Source organism: Corella eumyota, chromosome 7, assembly GCF_963082875.1.
Source record: "Corella eumyota chromosome 7, kaCorEumy4.1, whole genome shotgun sequence".
NCBI classification, from domain to species: domain Eukaryota; kingdom Metazoa; phylum Chordata; class Ascidiacea; order Phlebobranchia; family Corellidae; genus Corella; species Corella eumyota.
The window spans coordinates 2,864,943-2,882,513 of NC_137496.1; the positions used below are offsets into that span (position 1 = coordinate 2,864,943).

At 29.8% G+C, this 17,571-nt stretch overlaps 3 protein-coding genes across 5 annotated transcripts; all 3 read right to left on the bottom strand.

Moving 5' to 3' along the window:
• Positions 1–1,102: 1,102 nt before the first annotated feature.
• LOC145759215 (MOB kinase activator 1B-like) lies at positions 1,103–6,370 on the bottom strand. Its single transcript, XM_082572987.1, has 3 exons — positions 4,405–6,370; positions 4,177–4,287; positions 1,103–1,745 (listed from the first exon to the last, which is right to left on the bottom strand). The coding sequence occupies exon 1, from the start codon at positions 6,333–6,335 to the stop codon at positions 5,673–5,675; it is 663 nt and encodes a 220-aa protein (XP_082429113.1). The 5' UTR covers positions 6,336–6,370; the 3' UTR covers positions 1,103–1,745; positions 4,177–4,287; positions 4,405–5,672.
• A 542-nt stretch (positions 6,371–6,912) lies between these two features.
• On the bottom strand, positions 6,913–8,226 carry LOC145759650 (rRNA N(6)-adenosine-methyltransferase ZCCHC4-like). The gene has a single exon (XM_082573498.1). It carries the CDS (start codon positions 8,122–8,124, stop codon positions 6,913–6,915), a length of 1,212 nt encoding a protein of 403 aa, XP_082429624.1. The 5' UTR covers positions 8,125–8,226.
• Positions 8,227–10,877: 2,651 nt separating this feature from the next.
• Positions 10,878–17,536, bottom strand: LOC145760136 (KH domain-containing, RNA-binding, signal transduction-associated protein 1-like). 3 transcript variants are annotated; one of them, XM_082574010.1, is made up of 18 exons: positions 17,395–17,536; positions 15,945–16,085; positions 15,483–15,730; positions 15,325–15,417; positions 14,940–15,243; positions 14,741–14,838; positions 14,470–14,567; positions 14,205–14,251; positions 13,900–14,080; positions 12,887–12,938; positions 12,641–12,696; positions 12,409–12,463; positions 12,166–12,221; positions 11,935–11,989; positions 11,687–11,746; positions 11,456–11,503; positions 11,198–11,261; positions 10,878–10,922 (listed from the first exon to the last, which is right to left on the bottom strand). In XM_082574010.1, the coding sequence occupies exons 2-9, from the start codon at positions 16,051–16,053 to the stop codon at positions 13,953–13,955; spliced, it is 1,125 nt and encodes a 374-aa protein (XP_082430136.1). In that variant the 5' UTR covers positions 16,054–16,085; positions 17,395–17,536; the 3' UTR covers positions 10,878–10,922; positions 11,198–11,261; positions 11,456–11,503; positions 11,687–11,746; positions 11,935–11,989; positions 12,166–12,221; positions 12,409–12,463; positions 12,641–12,696; positions 12,887–12,938; positions 13,900–13,952. The 3 variants fall into 3 exon arrangements, with proteins under 3 accessions (XP_082430136.1, XP_082430138.1, XP_082430135.1); XM_082574012.1 differs by having other exon boundaries at positions 12,170–12,221; positions 12,887–14,080; XM_082574009.1 differs by having other exon boundaries at positions 12,887–14,080.
• Between the last annotated feature and the right edge of the window lie 35 nt (positions 17,537–17,571).

The following is a 17,571-nucleotide window of genomic DNA, read 5'->3' on the forward strand; positions in this document are numbered from 1 at the left end:
TTACTTGATCTTAGTAATAATACTTAACTCTTATGTATTTGTTGCATATGAGTTATGCTACATTTTAGCTTAAAACTGAAATTAGTATGCATTGTTCAGTGTTTTTTTGTAGGTTAATTCTATCTTATTTGGTTTAGGAAAACATTAAAGTTGACAATACAAAATAACAATATTCAATATTTACCTGCAAAATTTCAGGCATGTTTTGTGATGTTTACATTTTTCTGCCAATTATATAGCTAAGCTAAACAACCATCAATGTAAAACCAAGCTGACAATGTCCTTAAATTACTAATTAGTTTAAAACGTGATTGTTAAAACACTACAATTGTCTAATTAGTAATTTAACAATTGAATAAACCGTGATTGAACATTGTTAATACAACAATTAGACAATGGACGTTTGTGGTTTTAAAAATACTCAACCTATTGTTCTGCTATTGTTATCCATTTACAATCAGACAATGCCCACTATTATCTAGTAAAAGAGAACCTTTACAATGCATATTGCATAAAAGTTTATGCATTTTAACTAACTAATCAATAATAACTGACAGATATAAAAATTTTGAACTTTAATTCAACTGCAACAGTTCAATTTGTCACTTACCTTTTCGATAATAATTAGTCAGACAGTCTACAAAATGTTAGAACGATTTTAACCAATATTTGTTATTTACCATCCCACGGATCAAACAATATACATGCATAAAAACTAAGACTTTACAGCTTTATGTTAAGTTACAAATCGTTACGCCCTAGTTTCAACAGAAAACCACCGAGTCAAATGAAGCATTACCGGATATAGATCTTTTCCCACCACGTGACTAACCATGGCTACTCAGCATGCTCTGAAGCGCCAACTTACGACAGCTTTTTTAGCAATGTACGTCTAAATTTTATTCCAGTTCAACTAAAAATAAATCTATACCGTAGATTTTTTTATCTTAATTTTGTATGGTTTTTACTTCAGTTAAAAATTTCTTTTTAATCAAGCATTAAAGAATATAAGCTTAATAACATACTACAAACAAAATTATTTAAATTTATAGATTATATTAATATTAATTACACAAAAATAGATTAAAAAAAAGAACACTCGTGCATCGCTACATCTTTATTTAAATCGTTTAAACTTGAAAGACAATAAGAGAAAAAATACAGTCAATAGACAGTATCAAAGCAGTACATATCCTGTTATTATTAACATAATATACACACAGTACAAAGGATAGGATGTGGTAAACAAAATTAAAGTAACATGTTAGCATTTCATTATTCTAATGATTATTACGAAGCAAAATTAACAACAATAGTATAATAACGCAAGATTGGCATTGGTTTGGGTATTTTGTTACAATTTCTTGAAATAATTAAAAATGTATCAAAAGTTGCTAATTTGAATAATCTGTTTTAAAAAATAACTTGGTAAAATAGATTGTATTAGTACACAATACAGTGTTCAACTTCAGTATAAAGTTTTCCAAATTTTACAACACTGGACATGGGCGGTCAGGTTTAAAATTATTCTGCCCGTCCTTGGTCACCAAATAGTCCGAAATTTCGTTCTCAGTCGTGTAATCGACAAGCTCTTTCGCTGATACGGACACAGGTATTCGCTTTACGCTACACTCAATTTTCAGCTGCTCGACCTCTTTTGAAAGTGCTTGTTGACGCTTATTGTTGGACATTTTGGCTCAAGTGTTATATATCTATATTAAATAAATGCCTGTATCTAGCAGCACCTTAAAACAAAGCAATGATGTTATTACATGCTATTAGAATACCTTACAATATATATATACTATTTAGTTTACTTTAATGTATACTTAAATACGTTCGTATGAGTTTTTTTAATGCTTTTCTGTTTTACAGAATTGTGTGATGTTTCAAACACTTGCAAACAAATAAAACTACCATTAATTATAACTTTTTATTTATTTTAATTACGTTTGAAGCAAAAAAAGCTCTTTAAATGTTTTGTGAAGCACTTTTACGTATTAAGAAACATTTACAAATACAGGTCCTGCAATCTGGTCAGCCGCTTTTTCTGTAACACACTTTCTGGTTATAGGCTTTGTAAACGCAATAAATGAGTAATAAAATCTGTCCCATTTCCCCAGATAGATTAATTTTATTTAAAAACATACATGTATACTTAAAATTTACTTAAAATATCGGTTTGTATCGCCAACATATCGTTGTTCAATACTTTACTGTCATAACTTGGCAAAAAACCGTACAGTCTTTCTTAGCTTGGTACTTAAAGTTTTCTGTATTCGAGAAAGAAACTTTTTAATCGAAACAAGACGATGACGTCATGGCCACCGCCCAGTGCGTCCATTTATAAACACATAATTGTCCTAAAAAAATAAACAACTTTCCTGGATAGGATGATACAATGGTCTAAGCAACAAAAATAGACCCTGACTAAACCTAACTATAGCTAGGCTAAACCTTATTGCCGATATTTCGTCCTGATGTATTTAATTCAAGTGTTTTCGAACAAATAAAAACGGCGATCGAATCTAAGCGTTCTTGATATTTTCAGCTTATTGCCATAGGGAGGTAAACCACGCAGCAGCGCGTCCAATTACGCCAACGCTTGTTATACGAAAATCTAACGAATTTGAACCGCAAATGAAAATTACAACGAAGCAGTTAAGATTTTTGCATATATTATAACGCATGCTTACGCAAATTGCTGACGTACTTCAGAAAAAAACGTTTTAAAGTCGACCTATACCCGATATTAATATCACACGCGTTAGATACGCTTAAAACTGTTGGTTTTTTGCGCGGCTAAAAAAAGTCTTATTCAACTAGATTCTACTTAACTTTTAAGCGCAATTGACTCACTCCTGTTTCAAGGAGGAAGTGACGTAGAGGAAATGGGCCGCACGACACGCTCTAGCGCTACATGGTCACGTGGTACCATAAGTGTGAGTGTATTGAAAGAGGTTGGTTTCTCAAGGCTTCTTAAGCCGACAATTTACATTACTAACACACCTTTAACATTGTAGAAAATAAACTTTAACGATTGACATGGAGGGCAAAGCCTGGGTGGACGCGTTACAATAAAAATGGGACAAAAAAGGTTTTTTTTTGTGTTGCAACTTTTTTACCAGCCCACAAACTCTTATACGTAATGCTAGTTAACGTGATATTTTAACAACATGTTAATATTGTTGCGCATATAAGATAGTAATAGGTCACGCTTTTGTCTTAAGATACTGTTTGGAGAATTACATTTCTTAGAAAGTTGTTAAATGGCACAAAATAACGATTCGTTGGGCCAAATTTAGTTTACTTATTAATTAAAAGTTTAATACAAAATTCTCACTGGTTTATTTTTTTTTTTTGAGTTTTTAAATAATATTGAACAATAGTAAATGAAACCAGTACAACTACATCATTACATATAACTTAAACTACAAGTGTACAGTAGTACAATGTAAATAGATTTTTCGATACCTATATTTAAATATAGTTAAACTAGATGATGTTCACTGTATGCTATGTGGTGGCATGTCATTACAATTTACACTGTGTAAATATATTAACTTGTTTCAAAATTTACATCTCAAAAGAATGGCTTTAAATTGGATCGTTAAGATTTATGTTCGGTATAAGTTGTACATAGAAACGTACACTGAATGTAACTAAACACGATTAGATATAGTTTTTCTGTAAGGTACATTCATACATATGTTATTAAGGTAAATTATTGTAAATTGTATGAATAATAAACTGCCAAAAGTTCAAAAATAACCTAATGTTATCAATAAGCAATAAATAAACAAAAATATGTGATATTAAACAATAAATCATGTTAAGTGACATGCTAAACGTCACTGATGACAAAAAATTGGCAATACTCTATTTTATACGTAATCAATATATTTTGCATTACGTATGTAATTTTACAATTACTGGTAATTAATTATAGTTTATCTAACCACTTTTTAAACTGACCAGACATTACACAAATACTTTAAAATTAATTGGCAGGACAACACAAAATTATGAGGTTGGTAATTGCTTTAATAAGAGAATAATTATGCCCGAAACCCATTACACATTTTAATTTGATTGGCAAGCTCTATGTATGAGCTAATCCTAATAAAATTTAACAAAATTTTACATTAACAAAATTATTGAAAAATCTCATATTACCATTCTTGTGATGCAATTACTAAGGTCGACCATTTCTTATATAATTCCCTTTAGAGTAGGCCATGATATCTGCTTTATATTTTAAGATAAGGATACAAAGAAACATGACAACTGTAAAATAAAACAGATGTTGTTTTAGTATAGTACGGTAGCAATAATACTGCTTATCATAAACAAATAACAAATTTTATATGCCATAAGGATATAACAAAAAAAATTAGTTATTACCTGAATTGAAATGTTTCAATTTTTATGAATTTTATTCTATGTTAATTTTCAATTTTTTTATTCTATGTTAATAAGTTTATAGGTGCAGTTTGTTTATATTTAATTTGTTATCTGCAATCTAAAGTACACAAAAAATAGCATCAATGCAAATACAATTCAAGCAATTAAGACACAAACTTCAGAGTAAAAATTAGGAAAATTTTACCTAAATTAATTAATGTGTAAAAAATCATAATTTAAATTACACACAAAAATCTTAGATCACCATGGAAAAAAATTTACAAATTTCTGGAAATACTTTATTGGTATTTTACATATTAAATCAGTGTCGAAAATTGAAAAAAATGCGTTTATTGAAAAAAATCCTACTTAACCACAAAATTAAATTAACAAAACTGAAAAACACAAGAATAGAATAAAAATGCTACTTTAACAAAATTAAGTAGGTAGAAAAAAATATTTATCTGAATATGTTCAAAATAAAATCCCAACAACTAAAAAGCCTTATAAAGTAACAATGCTGTCACTAGTTGATACTTATAGTACCCAAAAAAGGTGCCAAAGACACCATAGAAATAGGTGAAAACATGTTATTATTAAATGAATTAAATGTAAAGCCAAGCGCAATAAAAATGTTATGTGGTTTAATTCTGTACTGAAACGCTATTTAATATTTACACAGTAATTTTGTCGTTGGTACTTAATAAAAAATCAATACCAGTATAGCGGCAGCAATTTGGTCAATGGTTAAGCAAACTTATAAAAAAAACAGTGATGATAGTTATAATATTTAAATTTTACATTGCTAGGACGGAATTAATTAAACATTCTTATCTTATTACAAGACATTCTAAATTCAGGAAATAAAAACAATTGGCCCTTTTTAATATAAACATAATTAAAGAAAAAAATTGACTTTTACATTCAATTACTATGTCAATATTTAATAAAAAAACAGAGCAAAAATATATTTTTTCTGGGTAAATATTTCACAGAGTAACAAATACAATCGCGTATATATTAATAGAGTTAGGCAACATTTAAATTCTATGTAAAACTTTTAAGTGGAATTGTAATAGGCCATTGAAAATGTCATCGATTTTAATCCCTTATTAATAAAGTGTAATTCTGGTTTTTAATAATTATTGACTGATGTTGGTTAAAAAATTACACAAAAATAAAAATTGTGCTAAACTGACTTAAAAAAGCAGCCATAATGTTTATATTATTTCATTCAAGCTACAATTTTCCAGATTTCACACTGTTACTTATTTGTACTTTTCCTTGTCCCGGCTTATTAACTTGTCAATTAATTCCTGAAGAGGAGCCAACTCTCGTCGGTCGATTAGATTAAACTCCTGGACGAAGTATATAAAATGCTTGAACGAAGTATTTAAATGGGCTTCCTCACCCAACTGCATTACATCTGAAAAATGCTGGTGATAGATGTGTGCATAAACACGAAACAGACGCTTTAAAATGGTCTTCGCAATCGATAAAAAGTTTTTGGAAAAGGGGACTCCAACAGCTGATGGAAAAATTTCCTCGTTGTCCAACTGGCATTGAACCCAAGTCATCAGGTAATCTATATATCTTGGAGCAGAGCACTTTATTGGTTTTTTAATTGTGACCCCGTCAGCCCAATGGTATTCATATTTCGGTCCAGCCGACATTACCTCACATTTTTCAGGGGTGCAGAACTCCGATATAGTGCCGTAGAGCATGTTTATCTGGTTGAAGAAATCAACGGTATTGACCGCTATCCATTCATTTAAATCTTCACCTTCTGGTAAAACGACAGCCAGTTGTAAATTCCCGCTGCCCAGAGTAGCGGCTGCATGTCTTATCAGTTCATGCTGATGAGAACCTTCTGGAATGCTTTTGTGTGGTTTAAATGTTTTGTTGTGCCGATTTTGAAAGAAGAAACTCATTGTAAATCAATACTAAACCTTAATTAATCTATACCAAAGATATCAAAATGCGAAACAAGTTTAAGTGCTAGTTTGTTAAATTTTAATAGTTTATCTTCAATAAACAGAACAAAAAATAAGCTGTTGCGAGATTTGTCTTCAAACATTTACTTTTATTGTTTATTTACGCCTTTAATATTTTTCACTAACTTCTAAAGCTTTAATAAGTCTCTGAGTATTTTATTATAATACTAGCTTGCAAATCATCTTAAACTATAAACAACCACCCTTTAAAAACGTCAAGTTAATTAATCTAAAGCTATACAACTGGTTTTATGATCGATAAACCTTCGTCATAGCCTCTTACAAAACAGAGAAAACGGTAAGTACCTGGCTGTGACGTCACTCTCTGTTCCTTGTTACAAAACAAAGGTGGTGACACATTTAATTTATTTGCTGATGCCACACGTCGAAATATATTAATTTGAACATTTAAACATAAAAAAATACAATTTTAATAATGTATTAACAGTATTTTTAAAAAATAACACGCAAAAATCACCCAAAGAAATAGAAAAAACATATATTTTATTAAAATTTAGTTTTTGTGACCCCCTCGTAGGGGACAATTTCTTCGCTTATGTGACAAGACCCCACAAATATGACACCCAACATTAACTCTAGTTTTCGAACAATCATGCCCTTTCACTTGACATCTTTTGCATTTCTTGCAATGTTGCCAACTGGGTTTCACACAAATATGGCACAGGTCGCAATGAATATAAGTTTTGCCATCCTTTGAAGGGCATGTTTTACATTTGTCACAATGCACATTACTTTCATAAACATAGCGGGAACATTTAGAACAATATTTATAACCCTCATCCTTGGGTAAGGGTATAAGGTTATTTTTAACGTCAGTAAATATACGAACTGGTGACACTTTTCTTCCAGTGTTATTGTTCTTGAATTTTTTATGATTTGTGTAATCAACCCTATAATCCAACATTGTGATATCACCAAAGTTTGCAACAATTCTTGCTTCCATAAAATAAGGAAAAAGCCAAAATATTGAAATGTCATTCGCTCCACTTTTTTTCAACTGTTGATTAATCCACTTTAATGTTTCGCAAACACAGTCAATAAGACCTCCAAAAGGTGGATCTAACACAATAGCTACCTTACTATTTTTGCACTGTTTCAAAAAGAAGTTAAAAGAATTTTGATCGACATCCGAGAAGAAATATCGATTGAACATATTAAAATGAACAAACTTTTCATTAGACCAAAACATTTTGTATCTTGTATCAATATCCATTAAGACACTTGCTGAGTTTCCCTTGCTTTGGATTAACTCATGAAGGGTTGGCATTCCTATACACATTACATGTTGGTATTTTAAATTAATTAAAGTGTTTAGTAAAAAGTTTTTGCTGCGAGAACTTAGAAAATATTGAGCATTCACTTTAGTGTTTTCTAATGGGGTGAGAAGCAAAGTCGAAGGACATCTTAGATCTTTATCGGAGAGGTTCCTTTTTAAGTCATGCTCTTTGTGAAACAATAAATCTTTCTTTAAAAGAAAAGTCTGACACTTAAGACAAAAATTACAATCACAAGATTCAAGTTGTTTAATTTCTTCATAATCCAAATCTTTACTTTTCTGTATTGGTTCAATATTTATGGTTTTTCCAGATAGATGGTCCTCTTCGCTTATAAAAGCTTTACAAAACTTTCTGTCACGACTTGCAGAGCAGGAGTAATAACGCTTTCCAACCGATTTACCCTGGGCAAAACTTTCAAACAGCAACATTGGGCCATGCCTGCATTTAGGTGAATTATGGAACCAATCGTTCTCAAAATAAACTTCTATACCAGAACCTCTATTCCAGTCAATTGAGGGATTAAGTTTACGCTTTGTCATATATTAATATTAAAATATTTCTAAAATTATAATCACATGTTTTTGTTTTATTTGTAATATATTTATTTATCCTTGATGTGGGAAAGTCGAATGTGCGACTTAAACATAGAGTAACATCAGTTACTCCGACCCAGTCCCGAGTTGCCTGTGGCAGTTTGGGATATTATAGATTACAATTGCCCGATAAGTATACCGCTGATTAAGTGCTGGCTCAGCAGGAGTTCACACCGTTTATAACGCCTTACTCAAGGGCACTACAGCATGAGATCAGTGGGGATCGAACTCACGACATCATGTGTGTTGTAGCAAGTGTTCTTATCATCACACCAGGCTGCCAGTTCAAATTTTCACATAAATGTTAACAGATAAATGCAAATGGTTATAAACATTTCTACAGCTGCTTAAATGCATTAATTATAAATTAAACAGGTTTAAACACTTTAAATTAACATCTTAGTATAAAAAAATAATTTTGAATTACTAAAATACGAAAGTATTTTAACACGTGTGTGTGTAAACAATGAGTAGGGCTTTTAACCAAACTAAATGTGCCACAGCAACTGTGGTGTAAAATAAAAGAAATTGCAGTTTCAACATTAAAAACTTTGGTTATAGTGCATTATTTTTAGCGTATTGGACGCGGATCATCGTTTTTGTAAATAGTTTTTTTAGAAATTCCGCATCAAAGCATCATTTTCATTTACTTTCCCTTTTTCATTGCCCTCCGTGCTCTTTCCCTAACTCGACGTCTGGAGTTAAATACCCAGCTACGTCAAACACACTACAACAACTTAAAAAGAGATTGGAATACTGTATTTTACTTCTTTGACATAAATGCTTTTGTGAAAACATTCTTAACTATTTATTGATAAAAGAATTTCGTATTTTTTATCTGATTTTCATTTAATTTATGAATATTACAGCAAATTATAAATTAGGCTAATTTTGTTGTCTTCGTTAAAGCCAGTATATGTTTTTATTAATAAAAATATTCTGCTTTTTCTACAAATTCATTTATTTGAAAAAATAAAACAAAAAAATGCATCATCCGATGACACCAGGAGATTTTGTTCCCCCAAGCATCCTCCCACGTGAGATTTTGATTTTCCCTTTTCTCCTCCAAAGATTATTCTTCTTAAAAAATTTGCTCTAAATTGCCAAAAATTAAGTAAAATTTCATTGCTCTAATTGTAGTGTATAAAACAAGATTAGTTTTTTAATACGAGTATGGAGGTTTAATAGAAATATTCCTATTTAAAGTTTATGGCTTTTAGGACACTAAAATATATTAATAATTATGACAACTTTGATTTTAAACCATAATTAAACTAATAAAGAAATGTTACCTTTAGTAAAAATCATTCTATCCCAGAACAACTCTCAATAATTCTTTTTAAAAATCTGTGAAAGCAAAGAGAAGTTAATATAAAATCTTAATAAAAGTTTAACTAATATGAAGTAAAAGTTTAAAAGTTAAGCTCAGAAAAATGAGTATCAATCGACAATTATCGTCATACATTTAGTAAGACAGGGCAAGTCAAATTTCATCATAGGTAACTAAAAAAAAAACCTAAATAGCAAACCAGTAATTACCTGAAATCTTGATGAATGTTGCAAAAGTTTTGTGTACCTACGAAGAAATCAATACATGTTAGTTAGGTTTTATTTTAATTTTAAATTAAAATTTTTAAATTATTGTTAGAACCTTTACAGACTACACAAATTTGAATTGTTTAATGTTGTAAAGGTATTCTATTTTTTCTTGCACACATTTTGGTCAATATAACGCAAAAAAACAACATTACATTGGAACTTAGGTGCTTTAATTAAAATATTAGATTAGTACACTTGCCTTTTCCAGCTGTAGTGATAACTTGTTGGAAAAAATAAATTTCATACATTGATGACCTGTGAAGTAATAAGAATGTATTTAAAATAAAATTTGAATCAAGTCGAGTTTTTTATTTCAGATTTTTATGTTACTCAGGGTTGAAGAAAAGTTTGTCAACATTATTTTATCTGTCCTGTTGAGCTTATATTCATCACAGTAACTTACATTACTAATAAAAAAATAGCAGAAATGGGATCACTTGTACTTTACGGTTCTCAAAAAAACTCTCGTACTTTGCAATTCTATGAATTCTCTCTCGTACTTTACAGTACTGTCTAATTCTATCTCATACTTTACTGTATTGTATAATTCTCTCATACTTAACGATCCTACCTTATTTTTTTTGGTCCTATACTGGCCTAGCTAATTCTTTTTTGTATTTAAAAGTCATAGCTGAATCTTTTTTTATATTCAATGATCCTAAGATTTTCCAAGAACCGTTAGGTACAAGTGATCCCAAAAATGTAAGCTTACCCTATCAAAATTTGCTTCATCTTTGCTGGGTTTGTAGTAGGCTTGTAGTTGTAGGTTAGTAGTGTCTAAAATAATTAAAAATATTCACCTAAATTCAATTTATAAATCGACAAAAAAGTTTTTCTGCTAAAAAAAAAGGTTTTCAGGATCTCAAATTGCATCGTCATTATATATATCTGAGGCCTAGACACAAATGATTCATCATTAAACCTAATAAAAACAACTTCGAGCAAAAAAAAAATATATATATATACAGTTAATTTAGAAAACAATTTATACCTTCATATTTAGCAGAATTTTTCTTTTTCAAGAAGTATCGTGTCTATAACAAAAAATAAAACAATATTTTTTTAATAATTAATTTTATTTTTTAAAAAAAAATTAATATAAATTTTTTTTTAAATAAATTTTTTGTTTCAGTCTCTTCAGTACGTGTAATCACGATATAAGAAAACACATAGTGATCAAGAAAGAACTCAGTTTTCTTGCACACTTTCTGGCCAATGTACAGTACAGACAACAAAACACTGGAATCCAAGTGTGCATTTATAACATATTTGTCCTATACAAAAAGAAACAAACTTAAATTATACATACCTAAATTTTTGGTGTGTTGCTATCGGTGGCCAGAAATTTTTTCTTTTTAGAGTTAACTGCTAACCTAGAGACAAAAAAAATAGGTTTACCATATGACTAAGTATTTTCGAATTAAGAGAAAAAGGTTGGCTACACGTCAGTTCGTTGAGCTTATAAATAAAGTTCTCATCACAATTAATATGACGGGGAAAGAAGAGTTATCATCATTTTGTGCAATTTTTTTACAAACTTTTTTTAAAAATCAAAATTTAAAGTTACCTAAATTTGAAGCAAGGGGAGAACATCTGCAACCAGGCTGGCTTTAACCTTGAACAATAAATCCATGTTAGGAGGTTTATATTAAATTTAAATAACATAGTTTATTATACATTAACCTTCAGTAAAAAATTAGAGTGTTTGACAAATTAATCAAAATATTTTCATACAAATTGTACGATCATCCGCAGGTCAAAAAAAAATTAATAAAAAAGAAATTTTGTACTTACTAACCTCGTCTTAGAAAAATTTATTCAATTTTACTGGACTTCTACAGACCAACAGCAACAAAATCTGATAAAAATAAAAGGTTATAAATATGCTTTTTGCATCATTAAATTTTTTTTATCGTTAAACTTAAATCACATCAGATCGTTGAGCTTATAAATAAATTTCTCATCACAATTAATATGACGGGGAAAGAAGAGTTATCATCATTTTGTGCAACTTATAAACATTTTTCAAATAAAAATTGAAGTTACCTGGATTTGAAGCAAGGGTGAAATATCTTCAAACAAGTTAGTTTTCTGTTTTAACCTAAAAAAACAATCCACATTAGAAGGTTTATATTAAAATTAAATAACACAGTTTATAAAAAGTCAACCCTCAGTGGAAAATTAGAGTGTTTAACAAATTAATCAAATATTTTCATACAAATTGTAAGGTCATCTGCAGGTCTAAAGATATTAACAAAAATGAAATTTTTAACTTACCAACCTAGGCTTGAAAGAATGAATTCAACTTCACTACATTTCTACAGCAACAAAACCTGATAAAATAAAAGGTTATAAATATGCTTTTTGCAATTTTAAATTTTCTATCGTTAAATTTAAAATCACATCAGATCGTTGAGCTTATAAATATATTTCTCATCATAATTAATATGACGGGGAAAGAAGAATTTTCATCATTTTGTGAAACTTATAAACATTTTTAAAAATAAAAATTCAAGTTACCTGGATTTGAAGCAAGGGTGAAATATCTTTAAACAAGTTAGTTTTCTGCATTAACCTAAAAAAACAATCCACATTAGAAGGTTTATATTAAAATTAAATAACACAGTTTATAAAAAGTCAACCCTCAGTGGAAAATTAGAGTGTTTAACAAATTAATTAAAATATTTTATACAAATTTGTACAGTCATCTGCAGGTCAAAAAATATTAACAAAAAAGAAATTTTAAACTCACCAACGTCGTCTTAGAAGAATGAATTCAACTTCACTACATTTCTACAGCAACAAAACCTGATAAAATAAAAAATGTAAAAGTGTTTTTTGCAAAATTGAATTTTTCTATTGTTAAACTTTAAATCGCATCAGATCGTTGAGCTTATAAATAAATTTCTCATCACAATTAATATGACGGGGAAAGAAGAGTTATCATCATTTTGTGCAATTTTTAGTCGATAAAAGCTTGAAAAAATGTATATTTTACCTTTTTAGAGGCAGAAAATAAGACAATTTTTGATTCTCCAGTAGTTTTGAATCTGAAGTAAAAAAACATGTTAGTTTTAGTTAAAAAAAAAAATATTTAATAGATACATAATATAAAATTTAACATTTTAAAAATACAAAATTCTATGTTAATATATTCCATTTTTGTTAATTTTTTTATTGGAATTTTAAATTTTGATTTTTAATGTCATTAAAATTTAAACTTTACCTTTTTTTATTACATGTTTTTTAATTGTTTTAACTTCTGCCACATTTTTTGGAGATCTTACGTTTAGTTTCTTTTCATTATCAATTAAATCTTCGCATATTGAATGTATCGTAAATTTTTTAGTCATTTTTAGCACTAAGTGCTTAAAATAGTGTTACAATTTCATTAAATCGTTTAAAACTTCTTTTATTTTCTGGAGAGCTTTTTAATTCATTACGTAATAAAATATTTTAACATTGTTTTTTTTTTACAATTTAGTTTTATTAAAAATACATTTCTTTTATTTACAATGACATAAAAAGAGGTGGCCAAAAGATTTTCCACTAGCAAAGTTTATTCTTTTTTAAAAACTATATTAATTATATATATCAGCTTTTTAATATTAGAACATAGGCCACCTCAACGAGCTTTTAATGAACAATTATTACCGAAATTTTTTTTGAAAAACTGTAAAAATAAAAAACAAAATTAGTTTAATTATTACACTAAAACAAAAAAACTCTTGCCTTGCATTGGTTTTTGAAATATGTTTCTTGGTAAATTAAGTTTTTTTTTATAGAAATATTATAGAATAAAACAATTACAATAATTTTTTTTTTACATATGAGTTATGATAAAATTAAGAGTTTTTTTTTTCTTTGTCTATAGGACATTTTCAAAATTCTTTTTTTTAAACTATCTTTTAAAACTTGTTAGTTTATCTTTTTTTAATGAACTGGCATTTTACAGAACATTTTTTTGTACAGTATTTCAGTCAGAAAAGCAATAAATCTATTAAAGCTTGCCTGCTGGCCGTTGAAATCAAGTGTCAAGAGGTCGATGGCATGAAAATTACTGCTTAGTATGGTTTTGCGCCCCTTCCACGACCACCCGAACCCCTAGCAGGCATCATCTTCCCCCTAAATGATTTGTTGCCACCAAATTGATTCGATTGCACATTTTGTTCTGCCCCAGCACCGTAATTTTCTGCAAAAAAAATTGTTAGAGTTGTTTTTTTATTTAAATAGTTATTGTAAAAAATTACCTATCAAATACAAAACTTTAGACATCAAAAATTCGAGTAAAACAACTTAAAATTTCTTAAACATACCATAGCTATCGCCGTAAAAATAGTCGTAACTTTCTTCAGCATAACCTCTGTATTAAAAATGAATAAAATTATATAATGAACTTTTTTTTATTAACAACAATTTTTTGTTTCTGTCTCTTCAGTACGTGAAATCACGATAAAAGAAAGCACATAGTGATCAAGAAAGAACTCTTTTTTTTTGCACACTTTCTGGCCAATGTACAGTACAGACAACAAAACACTGGAATCCGAGTGTGCGTTAAATTAAAAAAAAAAAAATATTTACCCTTCTCCGTATGGGTCTGCATACCCTTCCCCTCCATAAACCTCACAAGCTTGAGGATCTAAGTAATCCTCATAAGTATCTAAGCTGCTTGCATAACCCTTTAAATTTAATCAAACATATATTAAAAAAAAACTATTTCGCTTGCCTTAAATGTAGTGTTTAATTATCAAAACTCAGAGACTCTAGTCATTCTTCAATAAATTTCAGAAGCTAATACAAAATCATCATTGTTTTTATTTTATTCATAACAAAAACATTTTTTAAGTCTAACCTGTGAAGCATAAGGGTCTGCTGTTGGTTGTGGTTTTTGAAATCTTGATTGGGAAGCTCCTCGCATCGAACCTCTAGTACTTCCTCTTCCAACCGCTCCTAAATTCATAAAACATTTAAAAATATTAACAACCAGTATAATTAGCACAAGACTTTATTTTATAAAAAAGTGCTCTTAGAATGTTTTCTTTTAAACTTACCCATGCCTGCTCCTCTTCCACCTCTAGAAACCCCTCTAGATGATGCAGATCCTCCTCTGTTTACACCTCTTGCTCCTCCTCTTGGAAGAGTATTACCAACTCTGTTTGCAGCAGCATGCTGTTGTTGTTGTTGTTGGGGCAGACCACCTCGACCCCCTCTTGCCATCCCTCTTCCATTGGATGCAGCCCCTCTTCCTCTGCCTCTTTGAGGTTGCATTCCCTGGAATCTTTCGCCATATTCCTCCGTGTCAACTTGAAGGATCTTGCCAATCTCTGCACACGCTCTTCCAATGCTCACATATGCCTTGGAAGATTAAAAATCAATCGCAAAATTTAAACTTTAAAAAACATGGTAAATGGTAATGTAAAAACAACGAATTTTTACTTGTTCAAGTGGTGCTAATGCTGTGATTCGAACATGGAGCGGTGAATTTAAATGTTCCCATTTCGGTTCTTTGCTGGCAAGATGTTCTTCTGCCTGAAAATTCAAATACAAAATTTTAAATAAATGAAAAGAAGCAACAAGCTAAAAAAAGGATGTACCTTTTTCTTGTCCCGAAGAGACCCTTTTCCGAGAACAGCAATTTTAGTGCTTGTTAAGTCTTGGATACCCTGCAGCGTTGAACCCCCGGGTCCGATAATTTTACCAACAAAATTAATTTGGGGATATTCTTCGACAGGAATTCTTATGTTACATTCAATTTTGGGCAGTCTTTCATCGAACATGTTATGTAATTGTTTTTTATCTTTAAAAGATTCATTTTTCTTAGGGTTTTTGATATCTTCGATTTCTGAAAAGAAAAAATGTTGTATATATCTTATAAAAATCGTGTCCAGCTTTAAAAATCGAAAACTTATATACATACACACATATATAAAACTTTTAATCCGGTTTTTATAAAAAACAAAATTTAAAATATGCGACTGGTTACAAAAAAAGCAATGTAAGAATAAACCAAACCAAAAGCACAACAATTTATATACCAATAAAGCAATAGATCTAACCTTTAGATAAAAGACGCAAGGCATGTACAAATGAAGGATCAATACTATCTTTTTCTGCCATTAACTCTGGCAAATATTTTGCATCAACAGACAGTTGGTTGTTCTCCATTTTGAATGCTTGTGTTAAAGACAAATTTTAATCTAAGTGAAAATTAAAAACAAATTAACAATATTCCAAGAGAAAAAAGTGGTAAAGCAAGCTAACAAAATTAACCGAATGCCAGACACTTCGGCCAAATTTTATTTGGCAAAATACAAGATATCATTATGCATTGTCCTCCGTCACCTAAAAGCGCGCGCTTTCAAAATTAGTTTTTTATAGGTTTTAGTTTGTAAAATTAAGAAATTGACTTGGCAAAAGAATGATAACATGTTTTTGCACATTATTATTAAAAAAAAATATTAATTTACTGCTTATTTTGTTTCAAATACTGTCTAAAAAACTGTATATAACTACGCGAAAATAAAAATTTTCGCAGTAATTAAAATGCAAAATCCCCGCTGTTTTGAAAATAAAATTTTGGCCAAAGTGTCCGGGGGCCGAAGTGTCTGGTTACCAAATTAACCTATCACCCAGTCTGAAAAGTAGGGCAGTTTTCAACAAGATCTCGCGCGTTCATGTGAACCAAAATTTCCGGTCTAGGCTGCACGCATGATTTATGTTAGCGTGTTTTAGGCGTCAGTACTGCGCGTGAACATTTTTTTAAGGAACCAGGTGTGCAAAACGCTAATTCCAGGAGTGCATTTTTTTTTAATGAAAAAATCTCGTGCGTGCACAGTGCCCTACTTTCCAGACTGGATATCACCAACCAATCAAACTAAATATATCGATAAAACCCAAAAGTTTGCACAATTCAGCGACTCTAGTCACTCATCACAAATTATTCAGTGAGAGAGTTAAGATTTCATCACAATTGTGAAACTTGTGAATAAAATGATATTACTAAAACCAAGAAACACAGATAATGGGCATAGCCAAATCAGACCAATTAAATGCAACCTATTTACTTTTAATACAATCTCAAAAACCTAAGCAGCTAAGGAACGTTTATTAAATAAAATCCATTGCTAATTACTAAATTATCAAATATAAATACATTAAACCTTTGTCCGTATGTCTGTTGCTTTATACAGATATAGCATGCATTAATGCAGTATATTAAAATTAGCAATTAAAAACAGTTGGCATTAACGGGAAAAACTGTCTAAATGTTTTATTATATAACAATCTATTCTAAGATTAATTATAAAATAAAAAAAGTTTAAAACATAAGACGGACGGTCAGGCAATAAAAACGAATTGGTCCAACTGTCTGACTGTCATAAAAATTAAAAGTTACACCTATTTGCATTTTAATTTGGGTTTGTCAGCTAATACGAGTATGTAAATACAATATTGCTTAGTATTTATAATAATTTTACTTTACAAAGCGTTAAAAAGTGCACTTACCTTCTAATTTTCCTCTTTTATCTTCAGCGTTATAAAATAAAACAGCCTTGCCCAACTTAAAAATCGAAAGAAAGAGAAAGCGTGATTTACACGAGGTATACGCCGCAATCACGTGACCAGAAAGTAGATATTCATCCGCGTGTTGTAATCCGCGTGTTGGTCGCAAAAAATATTACT